This window comes from Centropristis striata, chromosome 4 (assembly GCF_030273125.1).
Source record: "Centropristis striata isolate RG_2023a ecotype Rhode Island chromosome 4, C.striata_1.0, whole genome shotgun sequence".
In the NCBI taxonomy this organism is placed as follows: Eukaryota; Metazoa; Chordata; class Actinopteri; order Perciformes; family Serranidae; genus Centropristis; species Centropristis striata.
Window position 1 is genome coordinate 24,346,481 of NC_081520.1, and position 17,374 is coordinate 24,363,854.

The 17,374-nt window shown below is 39.0% G+C and overlaps 3 protein-coding genes across 3 annotated transcripts; 1 reads left to right on the top strand and 2 right to left on the bottom strand.

Moving 5' to 3' along the window:
• Positions 1–23: 23 nt before the first annotated feature.
• LOC131970670 (protein FAM133) lies at positions 24–6,161 on the bottom strand. The gene is made up of 13 exons (XM_059332101.1): positions 5,110–6,161; positions 4,259–4,311; positions 4,068–4,166; positions 3,853–3,948; positions 3,619–3,741; positions 2,953–3,057; positions 2,501–2,549; positions 1,668–1,729; positions 1,524–1,578; positions 1,312–1,433; positions 398–472; positions 136–246; positions 24–41 (listed from the first exon to the last, which is right to left on the bottom strand). The coding sequence occupies exons 2-13, from the start codon at positions 4,265–4,267 to the stop codon at positions 24–26; spliced, it is 924 nt and encodes a 307-aa protein (XP_059188084.1). The 5' UTR covers positions 4,268–4,311; positions 5,110–6,161.
• Positions 4,270–8,630, bottom strand: LOC131970671 (uncharacterized G-patch domain protein DDB_G0278987-like). The gene is made up of 5 exons (XM_059332102.1): positions 8,445–8,630; positions 7,734–7,891; positions 7,376–7,492; positions 6,740–6,841; positions 4,270–4,311 (listed from the first exon to the last, which is right to left on the bottom strand). The coding sequence occupies exons 1-5, from the start codon at positions 8,464–8,466 to the stop codon at positions 4,270–4,272; spliced, it is 441 nt and encodes a 146-aa protein (XP_059188085.1). The 5' UTR covers positions 8,467–8,630.
• Positions 8,631–8,928: 298 nt separating this feature from the next.
• On the top strand, positions 8,929–16,684 carry tp53i13 (tumor protein p53 inducible protein 13). Its single transcript, XM_059330432.1, has 9 exons — positions 8,929–9,996; positions 10,548–10,625; positions 10,850–10,885; positions 11,214–11,272; positions 11,438–11,516; positions 12,291–12,419; positions 14,145–14,354; positions 14,495–15,488; positions 15,768–16,684. The coding sequence occupies exons 1-9, from the start codon at positions 9,889–9,891 to the stop codon at positions 15,872–15,874; spliced, it is 1,800 nt and encodes a 599-aa protein (XP_059186415.1). The 5' UTR covers positions 8,929–9,888; the 3' UTR covers positions 15,875–16,684.
• Positions 16,685–17,374: the final 690 nt, after the last annotated feature.

The following is a 17,374-nucleotide window of genomic DNA, read 5'->3' on the forward strand; positions in this document are numbered from 1 at the left end:
TCTTCTTCTTGTCCTCGTCACTATCAGAAGATGAAGAACAACTGGAATCCTGTAAAGAGAGAGACAGTTGAAGATGATATAACGTCATTACATTTTTAAAAATGCAATATACAGAGGTGTTGTGAAGGTACAAACCTTGTCCTTCTTCTTCTTCACCTTCTTCTTCTTCTTTTTCTTTTTCTTCTTGTCATCTTCGCTGTCTGAAGAAGAGCTATCGGATGAAGAAGAAGAGGAGCTGGAGGAGTCCTGTGAATCAAATGAAATATCAATATTTACATTGATATCCACAAACCGTATAATTCTATTGCAGAGCAAGACACACAATCCCACTTACTACATTTTCTAAGAGGCAGCCTAACATACACAAACAAACAGTTTTTCACAGCTGTTTGAATACCTTATCCTTCTTCTTCTTCTTTTTCTTCTTCTTGTCTTTTTCATCATCATCACTGTCTGAGGAACAGCCAGAATCCTGTAGCAAAACACAAAAACATTGTTAAATCAGTATAAGGTGTCCGAAAGGAGCATCATGTTCTATCAGTTGTATTTTTTTAACCCCACTATAGATGGTACTCTTGGTTTAAATAAAAAAATGTCTGTGAACAGAGAGTGCCATCTAATGGGCTAAAAAAAAAAAAAAATTGTTCATGAAGCTTCATTTGGCTGCCACATTATAATGCACACTATCAACCAGTGGTGGAAGAAATATTTAGATCCATTACTTAAGTAAAAGCACTAACAGCACACTGTAAGAGTCCTGGATTCAAAACTTAAGTAAAAGAACAAAAGTATCAGCATCAAAATGTATCAAAAGTAAAAATTCTCACAATGCAGAATAGACCCACTCAGATTGTTTTATATGTTTTAAATATAGTATTAGACTGTTGTTATTATTATTAATGATGCATCTATGTAAGCAGCATTTTACTGCTGTCAATGTAGGGCTCATGTTAACTATTTAATATATGTTTATATGGTTTAATTTATGAACATGTGCAATCACTTTAAATTGATCAAGTTTTATGCAAAATCTTGACCTGAAAAGTAACTAAAGCTGTCAGCTGAATGTGGTGGAGTAAAAAGTACAATATTTGCCCCTGAAATGTAGTGAAGTAGAAGTATAAAAATACAAATGTGGAAACACTCAAGTAAAGTAAAAGTACCTCAAAATTGTACTTAAGCACAATACTTGAGTAAATGTACTTAGTTACATTCCACCACTGATATAAACTATATAAAAGGTACATTCTTCATTGTGTTTAAAGGAAGTATAAACTAATGCATTCTCTTGTCTGCACATTGTGTGATCACCTTTTTCTTCTTCATCTTCAACTTCTTCTTCTTCTTATCCTTCTCCTCGTCCCCTCCCTCTCCCTCATCATCAGTCAGGTTGCCTTCCTCAATCCCATCAGGGAATGCCTTTGCTCCCTCTGCTGGGAAGGAAGCACTATTACAACCACAACACTTTTTCCATCCAGATGCTTGATTGGTATAAATTAGAGCCTAAGTAGCAGCACACATACCTGCTGATGCCGAGGACAGTTTGCCTTCTTCTGTTGCTTTAAGATCTTTCTTGGCCTGTCGGAACAATAGAAAGCAATGTTTTCCAGTGCATGTGTGCAGACACTGTATGAGTTGCATGCATACAGTATGTGTGAATATTTCACCTTGTCAGCAACTTCATCTTTCTTTTTATCTCCATCAGCACACGGTCCTGCGAGCTCGCCATCTGCAGAAAAGTCCAGCAATCAACTGCATCAACTTCAAAGGTTTGGTTGCAGTCAGTGGTGAAATATAAGGAAGTACAATTACTCAAGTACTGCACTTTAGTACAATTTTGAGGTACTTGTACTTCACTTGAGTATTTCCACATTTGTATTTTTATACTTCTACTCCACTACATTTTGAGGCAAATATTGTACTTTTAACTCCACTACATTCAGCTGACAGCTTTAGTTACTTTTCAGGTTGAGATTTAACATGAAAAACATGATACATTTAAAATTATGACGCATGTTTATACATTTATAAAAGTATATTAAGTTGTTTAAATTAGCAGAAGCTTAACAACAGTCAATGAAAGCTTACATAAATGCATCTATAATAATAATCTTATAATATATTTAGAATCTATAATACAATCTGAGTGGGTTCATTCTGCATAACGAGTACTTTTACTTTTGATACTTTAAGTACATTTTGATGCTGATACTTTTTATATTTTTACTTCGGTAAGTTTTAAATGCAGGACTTTTACTTGTTGTGCAGTAATTTCACAGTGTGGTATTAGTACTTTTACTTAAGAAAGAGATCTGAATACCTTTTACCAAAGTTGGAATAATTTTGTTTAGCGTTGAGAAGATACACATTTTATCTGTCAAGAATATTCACATTGTCACAATCAATTCACAGAAAGAAGTAAAAAAATATATATTTTATTTCAACTTTATGGTCGACCGTGTTTATATTTTTTCCATTCAATAAAAGTGGAAATGCTTACCAGCTGCTGCCAGAGCAGTAGCACTGCAGAGCTCATTCTGCTCTTCATCCTGTGGAAAATCACAAATACAATCAAGCTAAGACTTACTATATACACTTCACCCTGCATGTCCCAGCCATTGCCTCTGTAGTGAAATACAATTTGAATATAGCTGATACATAATATGAGGGAAGTGTGGTAACACTTTGCATCTTTTCAAAGCTTACAGTCCCTGACAGTTACAGAAGATACCTGACACTCTTTTTCTCAGGTGTGTGCACTGTTAGTGAATCATGTTTGTTATTCATGACAAAGAAAGAACACACTGCTCTACAGTTAAATAAATAAGAAATGGAGATTAAATAACGACTCAGCATTTCTCCATGATGACAACTTCGCCTCTGACCAGAAAAACCTCTGGGGTAATTTCAAGCCTTAAGGATTTTTTTTAAAAACAAGAAGAAGGATTTTACCTTTTTCTTATCCTCCTTCTTCTTCTTCTTCTTTTTCTTGTCCTTCTTTTTCTTCTTGTCGTCATCGCTGTCAGAAGATGAGGATGAAGATGAAGAGCTGGAATCCTGTGTCAATGACAAACATCTTTAATTCTTCATACAGACAGAATCAGATTGCCTTTCATGCAACATTGTGTGAGACATTTTTAATCATGCTGCAACACAAGCCTCAAGATATTTACCAAATATACTTACGGTGGTTCCCAGCCTTTTTGATCTGAGGTATTAAAATATTATACCACTACTAATTTTTATCTCATTTATCCATTACTCTTAGCTATCAGTTTCAACCATCTATTGAATGCTTTTTGCCACAAATTATGTGCTTGTTTACTAATTAGTTTTCATGCACTCTAACACAACTGCAAGTGTGTTAAAACTGATATATTTTATTTCTATTTTTTCTATGTATTTTGTATTTTATTTTATTTCCTTTTTTATTATTATTCTTTTTGTACTATTTACTTTTTTTTTTTACTGAATTATGTATTTATATTTATATTATAAATGGTATAATAATGTAAATATGTATTTATTATTTCCTTTTTTACTGCATACCTTCTGCAGAATGCTCCAAATATTATTCTGCACAGTGAATAAAAGCAGCATGTTGCCATATTGCTTTACCTTTTTCTTGTCTTTCTTTTTCTTCTTCTTCTTGTCCTTTTTCTTCTTTTTCTTCTTGTCATCCTCGCTGTCAGAGGAGGAGGAGGATGAAGAAGCAGAGCTGTCTGAGGAAGAGGAGCTTTCCTTTGAGAGGAGAATAAAACATGTCGGTTTCCATCATTTGTATTTGGACAGAGGTAGAACAGACAGACAGTTGACAGCCAATATATTCACAATAATATAATAAAATCATACCTTCTTCTTCTTCTTCTTCTTCTTCTTCTTTTTCTTCTTCTTCTTTTCATCCTCACTGTCAGATGATGAACTGTCAGATGAGGAAGAGGATGATTCCTGGAATAGAGAAATTACGGTAGACACATTAATGTGACATTGTTTTCATTGCATGCACGGTTTAATGCATGACTCATGCTTATCCAACAAAAGTTATTGTTGGAGAAATTTGTCAATACCTTTTTCTTCTGTTTCTTCTTCTTCTTGTCCTTCTTCTTCTTCTTCTTCTTCTTCTTCTCTTTCTTCTTGTCATCCTCGTCATCTGACGAGTCAGAATCCTGAAGCAAGAAAAGGACAAAACATGATATGCTGACATGTTTAACAGCAACCAGCATGTTTTAACATGAATGTTGTCTGGGTTTTCTCTCACCTGGCTCATCTTCAGACCTTCTGGACACTGCTGCTCCAACTCACCCTCAGAACCTGAAACATTCAATTAAATTGTTGGAAAATCATATTTTAGGTAAAACTACGGAAGAGGATTAGGACCACACATGAAAAGAATATTTGAGTTCCGACTTTAAACTCAGAATTCTGACTTTATTCTCAGAATTCCTAGTTCCTACAAGGTTTCCTATTGTACTTGGAGCATCACCACTGTTAACTCAAAAACAGGGTATACTTTCATGTAAAAAAGGTCTATTGGCCCTAAATTCCAAAAGAAAGGGAAACATTTATGGTAACTGGTTGGACTGAATCAAGACTAAAGGTGTAACTCACACAACACACAATTTATCATGTATGCTTTAAATAACCAGAAGGTGTATGGCAATCGGGAGGACATTGCTTAAAATATACAGTCATGGAAAAAATTATTAGACCATTGTTTTCTTTAATTTCTTATTCATTCTAATGCCTGGTACAATTAGAGGTACATTTGTTTGGACAAATATAATGATAGCAACAAAAATAGCTCCATAAGAGTTCAATTTAGGTGCTGATATCCAGACATTTTCCATGGTTTTCTTGATAATAACCAAATAACCATCATCATATCATTATCATTACCAAGTGTCTGAAGACAACTGACAATTCTCAGCCTCTGGTGCACATGTCAACAAAATGTTCATTAACTCAGGGTGAAGTTTCTCCTTATATTCACTGACCTGACATGCACAAAACCTGTAAATGCATTATCCTCATAAGACTTGATAACTAAAAATGTCTAGAGAAAATAAACCAGCTTCACAATCCAAATGAAAAATCTTCTGTTCCACTTACCAGAAATGACAACATTGTCATAGATGTACTCTTCATCCTTTTTCTCCTTTTTCTCTTTCTTTTCCTTTTTCTTTTTCTTCTTCTTCTTGTCATCCTGCAAGAGCAAGAATATTCTTTCAAAATTCTTTGTTTAGATTCTGTATGTCCTTGAACATGAAATTTGTTTTGCAAAGTTAGTGTTGCTTTTGAAGAGCTATTTACAGACATCGCCACTTTGACTAGTTTTCCTTGTTCTTTTTGTTGCAGTCCACAGATTATGAATTAAACTAGTGTTGGGTTGTGTGGATAACATATCTCAAACTTGTATGTTTAGTGTATACTCAAGGGAAAATCCAGAATGACTTTTATTTGTATTTGCCCTTTCACAAATACTTACATAAAGATAAAGTCAGGGTTGGGTGTCACCCACTAGTGATATATTAGGAATTGTCTACCTTCGATACATTAAGATAACAATTATCCACACCTACGTTGGACATGCAGCCAAAACCAACACATGAGAAAAGATATGCACAGACTGCACATCTGGCTGTTAGTACACACATACCAGATGCAATAAGTGTAGTGCTACAACTGTAACACACCCACACATTTGTGATACCTGGAGTGTTCCCATTCTAAATACAGCTTTGTAGATCACACATGACTTTATTGTCGTAACTGGCTATGGTTGATGCAGAAGGTGATTCACACGTTGTCAACGGGTGTGTCTCCCTGCTGCCAGATAACACCTGCTATCAGATCCAGAACATTAGTGCCTCGCCTACAGCCCTGGGTGAAATACATTCCAGTTTTATGTACACTTTGTACACTTTTCCCTTGTTCTGCCTTAATGCTCTTTAGTGCCAACAGGTTAGTTCGATTTGTGGAATGCAAACTTTCTTTCTGTCTTTTGTTTTAAAAGCTTTCAAGAGCTGAGTTGCCTTTCCTGAGTCTCCTGATTTTCCACCCACGCCCTCAGAAAATGATGGCAAGACCGGGATGTCATGCAATCATGTGACTACAGTCGTTATTACTTAACAAGGCAAAAAGGTGAATGACTTCAGTGGCTAATCTTTGGTTTTGAGTTTTTTTAAAGCAGAGACTTTAGATGAATCAGAAATGCTGATGCGCTGATGCACCAACTTACCAAAGATCTGTTTTTAGAATTCTAAATACAGTCAATTTGACACCCTAATATTCTCTTAACAGACTGTCGAGTAAGCTCTCACAATATCCTCACCTCAGGCACTGACATAGTTAGAAAGGACTATCAACCTTCTATGAGCTGATGTGGAACTGTTTGTGCTTGTGGCCAAGGACTTAATTTAGCAATGCTGCAGGGAAAATTTGTGAAGGATTTACATAAACAAAACTGCACTGTAAAAACTTCACTTCCACTTTCTTTAATGCGTTTAAAAGAAATATGTTGGCTTGAACTGTAAGAGTACTTAGAGTTGGGCATCAAGCATCTTGCACCTTTCAAAACAATCAATGCAAGCAACACATTTTCCTTGTCATGAGTGAGTCTCAGGCAGGGCTCTGAGGTGTTATGTGATGACAGCAACTAGTGTTTGGCATGTTGGAGCAAGACAGGAGTTGCATGGAAGCAATATTTGCATCCTTGAGCAACACCTATGTCAAAGCCTACCTCACTGTCACTGTCTGATGAGCTACTGGAGGAGGAAGAAGAAGAAGAGGAGGAGGAAGACGAGGAAGATGATGAGGAAGATGATGACGAGGAGCTGGAATCCTGTTGAGAAAAAACAAGGAACTCAACTCTGTGTACACACTTAACAGGTAATTTATACCTTCTTTTGTAGGTGAAAGTGATAAATGAGATTCAAAACGAATGAGTCACTACAAACACACTGGAGGTGGTTTGCAGCACAAGGGAGGTGCTCTACAAGCACTTGGCAACACACAAAAGAAACTACACAGCATTTAAGCACAAAAAAGCATGCAGGAGTACACACACCCATTCCAGCTATGCTGCAAGCAAAACATTGCAACTGTCAAGTTGATCTGCATCATAAAGAAAATTGATTCCATTCTGAGTTCTCTCCTGTTTGAGTGGCGGTTGCTAGGTGCAGCCCACATTGTGCCTCCCTCCTCTGTCAGGAGGCAGAACTCCGCCAACACCCTCAACTGATCAACTGACTGTTTAAAGATAGGATTTCATTTTATTAGACATGATGATGCTGTAAGTTTGTAACTTTCCCCAGCGGTCAAAGAGTTTTCAAAAGCATTTAAAAGTAAATATGTCCTGTGTTTTTGTATAACATACCTTCTTCTTCTTTTTCTTCTTCAGCTTCTTCTTCTTCTTTTTCTTCTTGTCTTTCTTGCCGATACCCTCGTCCTCACTGTCGGAGGAGGACAGAGAGCTGTCCATTGAGTACAGCTCCTGGTGACGGGCAAAAAAACAAGCAGAGATTATCTACTGTGTCACAATCTCTACAACTCACTCTGATGGAAATAATTACACGTTAACTGAGCTGACATGCATGACAGCAACACTTCACGCTCTTTAAATGCAATTAATAACACAGGCAATTGTCTAAATTTAAATGCATCTTTTTATTTATGTCCATGCACCTTTTATGCAAATAACTGTTCTGTGTTTTTCAAATGCCTCTCCAGCTCACCTTTCCATCTTTTGCTCCTGCGGGGTCTCCAGGTTGACTCTTGGTTCCCTCCTCTTTGCCCAGGTCTGCAGGCTCTGCCTCCTCAGCCAGGGGCTGCAACCCACCAGATGAGACCGCCGCTGGCTGCAGGACAACTGCAGCACCTGCTCCAAATGGAGCTGCACAAAACAGAGTGAAAGGGTTAGACCAGCCAACAATAATTCTGATTTCTCGCTCCTTTTTTTAGAATCCTAACAACTCAGCTCATGATCGGCAAGAATCCACTTTATGGATTCAGCTGTGGCAGCAACCTATTTTACCAGGCAAGCTGTACTTCCTTATTATCCCACTTCCCTAAATGGACAGCCAGAATAAAAAATAGAGAAGTAAAAGAACAAACACAATGCTAAATCAATAAAATTGTGCAGAATATATTACTTTGTGGTGCCCTTTGCCTTAACTCCAGGAAATTACCTGACTATTACAACAATGCAGAAAAGTGCCACACCCCTAGCAGTAAAGAAGACAAGTCTTTGTTTTGTGTAAATAGACTTTTTGTGTCATAGAAACATCCCTATAAAACAGTAACAAATGGATCTATGCTTTCTCCCTGAAATTACTGATGTGAGATGATTAAAGAAATAGGCTCGCCAAAATGTAATTAAGCCCACTTTCTTCAAACTATAAACCAAGTAGATTGCTTCACAAATCATAATCAAAAAGACAGCAAACCTTTGGGGAGGGTGGACTCCATTTAGGCCAGATGTGTCCTCTGTCCAGGGACCCACGTCTCCTCTGACAGACCCACCTGAGCACTATTATGACAAGGTGTGTGCATGGAGCTTGGGAGTTTTATGGGTGTGGAAACAGGGAAAGTGTCAAGATTTCCAAAATCAAAGCAACTTCCCTTTACAACTTTCAAAATAAAACCCACTTTGAAAGACAAAAATGCAACATGAGTAAAAATACACCTAATGTGCCAACTCCACTAATTTTGGCTACTTGGAAAACAATAACTAAAAGATTGTACACTTTTATTTCATAGAATATTCGTATACAGTCTGTTTTATTTTGAAAGCAACAACGTTTTACACCTGGTATTATTGTGGCTGTTAAATCTGCCTTGTGGGCGCTACGCAGCTAGAATGTCCGGTGTACCTGTGCCAACAGGTAAGGCAGGTTTCACTGCCTGCGGTGACAGGGCAGTATCTTATCTGCAGGGTCTGAATGAATACAAGTTATTTTTACTACGCTTAACAGCTCGATAACAATTGCAGGAAATATCTGCACGAATTAACAATGATATCTTCCGCTCAGTTCCAAGGGGATTCACTTTTTTTTACCCTTAGCAGCTCATAATAAAAACAAATATGCTACTTTGAACAGATAATATTGTCCTAAATTGGCCTGTATAAGTCATGTAGCAACTACAAGAGATAAAGTGAACTTTGATTGATTTTTACTATGCTGTGTCGCCTCCCAGAGGATATTCAGAGTTTAAACGCCAGGTTAGTATCCTGACAATCCTACTTCGATTTACTGTTCCCGTCCGGCTTCCGTAGTTTAACAGCCGAGTAAAGTTACCCAGCAACAGCAGCGATTCAACAAAATTCCGGAAATTAAACTTTCTTATCAAATTAAAAGTAACATTTAAATTAAAATTAACAAAAAGAACGAGCACTGTCTCGTACCTGACAACAACTTATCATATTAAATACTTAACTGGTTCATCAGATGTGGAAAAGGAGAATTATAAACTAATAATAATCCCAATTAAATTAAAAGAAAGACACAACGATTATATTTTGAAATTTTTAAGGGAAATCTTATCTTTCAATAATGTAACTTTACGCCTGTGTAGACTGTCGAAGTAGTTATGGAGGTACACAATACTTTTTGTTGTTGTTTTTCGCCTTAACTGACTCAGCCTCCATCACTGGTTTTACTTCACAATGTAAACCAGCTGGTTAACTGGTAACTTTGGCCTAACTAAAGGAGGAGACTGCCGGACGGTTACCTTTCTAATCCACATTCTCACGTCTCACCGCTTCTGTTTTGGGACTTTGCCAAAGAAAAGGTGTTGTTTTGCGGATTATGAGAGGTCAGTTGTTTGTCAGTCGCTCTGGAGCTAGAGGACCTGTGAAAGGGAGCTAAATGAGCGTCTGGTCACGGTTGAATGACCATGTCCACGCCGCTCACAGTGACCGTGCTGGCGGCGCTGTGGGTCAGTTCGGGTCGGTGCGGTGTCTCCGAGGCTCCGGTGCCAAGGTGCGACAATGGAAAGGTACGACCCATAATACCTGTTGATGTGTGTGTGTCACGCAGTGTTTCAAGGATATAAATTGTATTCAGTCGTTGTTGGCATACTGTATTTAAGTGTATCCTGTCCATTTCAACTAGCATTCTCATATAGTAGTCATACACAAATAATAATAACAATACATTTTATTTTTTAAAGCGCTTTAAAAGCTACTCAAAGACACTTAACATAATAAAAAAAACAAAAGCAAGAAACTGTGTGAACTTTAACATATATCCATTTTTATCATTTACTTACCCTGGTGGTAAAAAATAGTAGTATCCATTTTTTTTTGTTATTTCTCTCGCTATATATTTTATATTTCAAAATAGTGTACATATTTTTACATATTTCTATTTTTCTTATACTTTCTCTATGTCTGAATACATATTTCTATTCTAGTATAGGAACAACTGTAAAACAAGCCTATTTCCTCCTAGAAAACAATAAAGCATTTATGATTTTAATGTGCACTTAATTACCGTGTGTGTGTGTGTGTGTGTGTGTGTGTGTGTGTGTGTGTGTGTGTGAGAAAGCTCTTCTTAGATAGGGACCTGCCTGCGGATGCTGTTTATTGGGACTGCCCTGGGTCTATTTGGCCAAAGTCTACTGAGGTAACTATGGATACATTCATCATCATCATCATCTGTGCCAATTGTATTGTGAGATGGGTGGCTGGGTGGAGATGGGTGTGCTACACTACAGTGGGTGTAGTGCCAGGAAGTTTAAACAATCGTGGGAAAGTATGAATTGTAGTCGCAAACCCTGTACATCTGGCACTGCCACTGCTCATGTGTGCTTGCATTAACACTGATCGATTTGTGTCTGTTATCTACAGAGACTTCCTAGTATTGACACAGTGTATGATCCTGTGGTGAGTAAGCACTTTACCAAGCACATTTTTTTTCCCCCAACCTTTGACCCTCAAACACTAACGTAGCATGCCTATGTTCTAAAACCAAAGCACAACAGGAACTGTGACAAATCCAAAGTAAAAGTTTACAAAATAATGCATGAAATGAACCAAAAGTTGTACTCTGTTTTCAACTGTTTTTGTCATTATGATATATTGAAATGTGTTTGGGGCTGTCCTAGTTTCAGACAACGTCTTCTTTTGTTATGTCATTGTCAGCAACATATGGGTGTTAACCCAGGCAATGAGGCGATAAAATCTAATTTGACCTGATTTCTTTTTACTGCAGCCAGCCAGGCAAATCTGCATAGACAAATCCATTTCCTACAACCATACCATTCCCAACAGGTAAGACTGTCTGTGCAGACATATAATAAATATGCTCTCAAGAGGTGGGGAGATAGTTCAACACACATTAGAAGACACTGACACATGCACACATATTAATTATAGACCATTATTGTCATGTACTGAGGATATCAAAGTGTTTGCATCTGTGTGTGTGTATTATAGTGGAGCATACAGACCAGTGAGGGCAGAGAGTGGAGAGTACCTGTACTGTCCTCCTCAACGGTGGCTCAATAATTTGCACGTAAGTTTCAACATCGAACGCAACTTAGTGTTATCTAACCTCACAACAGTTAAATCACTTTATCTGCCGAGCACAGGAAATAAATAGACGTTTGTGTTTCGGGAATCTGTGAAGACACTGACAGTCTTTGTATTGACTCTAGTTAGTTCATTTAAAGTGACATGAAACTAAAGAGTAACATTGTATTGTGGCGTTCTCAGAGATGCCTTATTTATTTTCCTTAAGAGGATATAGTTTGTGGAGTGCAGCCTTCAATGGTTTTAGACAGCAGAATACAGACTGGCAACCATCTGCCCACAACTCCTTCTGTATTATTTCCAATCTAGTAATCTGTTTTAGCCAGTAATGCATCAAACTGTGGACTTAAGAAACAATTGATGTATTGTTTCCTTGCGACCTAAAACAAGAGCAGTACAAGGAAGGCTGCCAACACTCACATTCTACCTGTTTGCACCCTTGTTAGCAGGGCTGCCACTGATTTAAAAATCAGGGATAAACAAGCAGAAACAGCTTGTATGGGATTTTTATTAATTGGTCTTATTAAACCAAAATACTAGAATGTACGGGAGATGTCGGTTGTTGTTGATTTTTTTTCTTGTCTACTGGAAACATTATTAACAGATGAGGAAGGAACACAATATTGAATAGGTACTGGGTCATAATTGTCGTGTAAATGTTTCAGTAATAATGGTAGTAATAGTAATAACAGTAATAATAACCCTGTGGTAATGATAAAGGAAAATCACTTGTGCTTGTGTTTTGTGTATTTTCCAGGATGGAGCTACCGTTTTACTCTACCATCCCTGTGCCCCTCCTCATGAGCGTCTACTTCTGTCTGCCCTGGCCCGATCCTGTCTGCCAGATTACATCATTACGTCACATCCACAGCTCAACGTACACATGGTGAGACAAAATCTTTATCTCCGATTATCTCTCGAACTCATCAAAAATGACGCTAAAATGTCGCATTGAAATTAATGGGAGATGGACATGAAGAGAGCTCAGAAACACCTCACTTTGGGGTTGTGCCAATTCGCTATACTTAAAAGTAGAAACGTGATTCAAAGTTTAAACGGGTCACATGACTCTGGACTTTATTGGGCCAAATGGGCATTTTGATCACTAGCAGGTTTTTTTTACAAAATCGCAGTTTAAGTTTTGTGATTTTTTTCAGAGCCTTTCAGAGTTTATAATGGGTGTGTATTGGATTGAATGTTTAGAGCTAGTCTGTATGACATCGCAGTTACAGTGCAGAGAGGCTGGGAATTTTCTGAAATTCTTTTAAACAATGAGTGCTCCTTCCCACAACTTTCACTCTTTATGAATTATTTATAGGGCAGATTGTGGATGAATTTGTGCTACACCCTTTCTCTGGAATCAATCGGATGTATAGATTTGGCTCAGTGAGCCTCAATGTGACAGCAACTCCAGCAAACTGTCCCATAGAGACTCATGTTAACTGGGACCAGACAGCTCAAGCAGAAACAGAAAAAGTCAGTTTTCCAACCTATGTTCCTGCCCACATTTTTTTTTAAATAGACATGAAACCTACATCAACATGTTCAGCAGAGACTTATCTTTCTGATGATACTTATATTTTTTTCAGGATTCGCAGTTCTGATATTGTGTGCCCTAAAACAGCCAGGATGAGCGAGCCATATCAGCTTTTACTCTTTAGTAAAAAAAATAAAAGCCACGCAAAAGTAACTATATCTTATATATCGAGGCGTGGTTTACGATCCTCCAGAGCCGTTTATTGGGCGCTTCAAATGTTTATCATAAGCGTCTGTACGTAGCTCTTAGCCAATCGTATCAGTTATACCAGATGACGTATGTAGAGTGACAGAAGAGCCAGACTAGCCCATCTCTACTTTGAGACTAAAATGCTTGCTGCTTTGCTTTCTGCAAGATTATTTATTTTTACGCCTTTTTCCCCCCTCATGTCATTCAGTCACACACATCCACTGATTTTATGGGCAATAAACAAGCTGCTGCGGGTCTCTCGGCGGCTCCGCTGTCCCCCGGCTTGTAGCGAGATCACCGCCGTTACAGCAGCTAGCGGTAGCGGGGCTAGTTGGTAGATTAGGCTTTTGCCAAATCCTGTCGGAAGCAAAACATCCTTTTTCGTGGTGAAACAGGAGTGTAAAGTCAAACGTTGTTCTTCTTTTAAAATCAACTTTGGCTCTAAACTATCTAGAACACTGTCTACAGCTAGATCCAAAGAGAGCTTCGCGTTTGCTGCAGCCATGTTGGATCCGTAAGAAAACTACAAAACTACAAGCTTCCATCTGTCTAGTAGTACGCGTCATCGTCTTGCCGTCCCTCCCCGTTCTGTGATTGGATCTCTAAAACGGCTAAGAAACGGCCATAGTTTCCAGACTGTCCGCAGGTTCGAAATGAAATCGAGTGCGCAAGGCAGTATGGGTATACCCAGGCTAATATATCTTAGCAGTTTAGTATGAATGAAAGCCTGTGAGCTGTTTGAGCAGGAAACCCAGGAGTACGAGTACGTCTTGAAAAGTAAATCTTAACAGGGTGTTAAGGATGCAGCTGTATTGTAAAACTCTGGCACATCGTCCAAAAAATTCTGCAGGAATTTTCTAATTACTGTTCCTGCTTTGTGTCCAGCCAATAGCCTTGGTGTCATGGGCTCACACCTTGGAGCTATCCACTGTGGCCTCTTCAGATGTCTGTGATTGGCTGGAGACCCAAACATCCACAAGAAATAAGTTTGGTGGTGTGAGCCAGATTATGAAGTACAACCTGCTGTTATCCTGGTCAGCAGAGCAGCACCAGCAGAAACATGCACGTCCAGAGGAACACGCAGCAAAAATGAAGGTTTGCATACTTGACAACTTTGCTCATTATGTTTATTTACATGGTGTTAATTATCAGTAATTATACATGTACTGCAATAAAATGAGTAATTTCAGCAGTCTTGCAGAGGTCTCCAAGTAGCTGTTGTTTTACATCCCCAGGAGTCTCTGAGGCAGTGTTGTGAGCAGGCCATCTCCTCACTGCTGATTGAGACAGAGCTGGAGTCTGACATGAATGAAGAAAGCTTGAAACTAATTAAAGAAGAGGGCAAACGCAGGCAAATAAGAGCTGCTATTAGAGGGAAACTGAAGACTGTTAAGGATGAGAGCGAACGAGAAAACACAATTGCACACCAAACCAACAGGACAGGGGACGGCCAGAACAGCACACTTGGACCATTAGCAGATTCTCCTCCAGGGAACAGGACTCTCTCGGATCCTCCAGGTCCCAGGGAAGCTCCTTCTCAGTCTAAGATCCCAAATACAAACCATGGCCTTATGTCCAGGCCCACAGCTCCTTTGGCTTCAACTATGTCTGAGACTACATTTAGAAGTGTGAACAGTGAACGTAACAGCACCGCCAGGCCTGAAGCCCTGTCCCGCAGTTCCAAAGATGAAGGTACGGACCCGGCCAAGCAGAGAGAAAAAGACTCTGTTAGACACGGCCTGAAACACAAAGAGAAAAAATCTAAAGACAACACAGCAGATGGCACAATGAAGGACAATGACGTGGTTGATGTTAAAGAGAGAGAGTTGGAACATGAGCAAACACACAGCAGCACAAACTCTCACCACAAAATCGACAAGATTGCCGTTGATTCTGTTTCCAAATCCCGATCAGAGTCTCCGCCCCGGCCACAACAACAGCAGAACCCACAGCCGGCCGGTTACCTGCCCAACAGCCTCAACTGTGACAGCTGTAAAGCCGGGGAACACTGTGAATGCAGCAAGGACTTGGGGGCCTCGGCCACTGCTGTGAATATGGGGCTGCCAAGGACCCCTAGGACAGACGAGGCGGTGTGGGCAGCAGCAGCACTTGGCTTCCTGCTGATTCTCCTGACTCTGTCGGTGCTTCACACACGCCTGTACCGCCACTGGAGGACCACGCCCAGTCTTTACTGGCACGACCCGCAGCAGGACTACGACAGTGTGGCAGGTAAGTTAACCACATCAAGTTTAATTACCAGGAAGCTGTTTTATTCCCATGACTAATCCTAGTTTGATCATATTAAGTTAACCAATCAGTTCTTTCTTGGACTATGTCTGAAGCAGTTCTGAAATGTATTTTCAGAATATCATGTAATTCATGTCTTTTTATTGACTAAGTAGTTCGAGGTTACAAGGGTCCTTTCTTTATATTCTTAAGCCGTTTAAATTTCTGTGTGTGTGTGTGCGTGTGTGTGTGCGTGCGTGTGTGTGTGTGTGTGTGTCCTAGATGTGATCCGCAGGAGGCTTCGTATTGCAAACAGGAGGCGTAAAAGGGGCAGGCGACAGGAGTGTGTTCTTCTGCCAAGCTCCTCCAGCTCAGATGAACATCCATAGAAAAATGAAGGAAATCTACAGAAACCCCAAGAAAGATGAAACGATGAAATAGTCTGTGAGGAACAAATTAGGTTCTGCAAAATGGGTACAGGTCATTATGAGGGCATCATTCCTAATATCAAACCTTGTCTATACAACCTTATACAGTATGCTGGACCTATGCTGTTGGACCAGACAACCTGTCAAAAAATAGCTGAACAGGAAACTGAAGCTGAAATACCACATACCTGCTCAAGGCTCAGTTTGATCAGACACAACACTGTCATAGATGTAACGTTCAGTAGTCCCAAAGTACATTCCCCAAGTCACAAGCATCAAATAATATTTACAAAAGAAGCTAGTGTATATTGATGTGAGCTCCGTCATGTGGTTCTGGATCAGTCTTTCCACTCCTCAGGATACATCCATAAACGGCATCAAAGAGTCCAAAGAGAAGCCCTCAGGTTTTATTATGTGACCTGCTGAGCATACAGTCCTACACATCACTCAGTATTATACGCCTCATTTTGCTCACTCCATTTAGTACAATCAATATAAAGCCTCTGCTTCTGGTCTTTTCACTTTTTATACCCAATGATTGTTTTTATTGTGCTACATTTTGCAAGAATTGTGTTTTTATAAATAGTTTAATAGCAATATCATGTTGTTGTGACCTGTGAAAGTTTAGTATGTGAATATGTCAGTTGCTGTTCTAAGCAACGCTGTGTGCGGCACATGTTGTCATTAAATGGTACTAACATGTATTTTGGAGACTGTTTTGGACAGACTTTAGTGAAGGATTTACAAAGACAATAAAATTCTTTGAATGAAGTGTTGGACTTCTGGATGTCAGGATTTGTTCTCATATCTTTTTTTTGTGACAAACTTTTTATTGAACAGTTTGAATATTACATTACATTATGAACATAATGCCATTGCCTTGCCATTAAAGATTTTAATAAGAGAAAAAAAAAAAAGGGGGGGGGGGGGGGGGGGGGGGGCAGACAATACAGATACATAAAGACAGTATAATTCACAGTAACACCTTATATGCGAGCAAGTAATGTTATGTCAGTAAAAGAACCAATAAGGGCGTCCCAGGCCTACACTGTAGATGCTCGCACTTTGTGTATGACAGCCAGTGACCTTTCTAAAAGAGCAATGTCTCTAAAGCGATTTAGCCATTCTTTTGCTGACGGGGTGTCTGGGGAAAACCATGAGTATATTATGGTTTTCTTAGCAGCAGTCAATCCTGTAAATATAATTTTCCTCTGTGCCAATCTGGTGTTGCCACTAAGAATGGAGTCATCATTGACTAGAAGTAGAGGGGGATGCATTGGGATGGGAAACCCTAAAATATTTTCAAGGCACCTATGCACTTTGGACTAAAAGCCAGACACAGAGAGGGACATTCCCAAAAAACACGAAGATATGTGCCAACATTGTTCTAAGCAAATTTTTTACAGTTGGGATCATCTGTCAGTTTCATTGTAAAGTGTCTGTATGGTGTGGCATAAAATT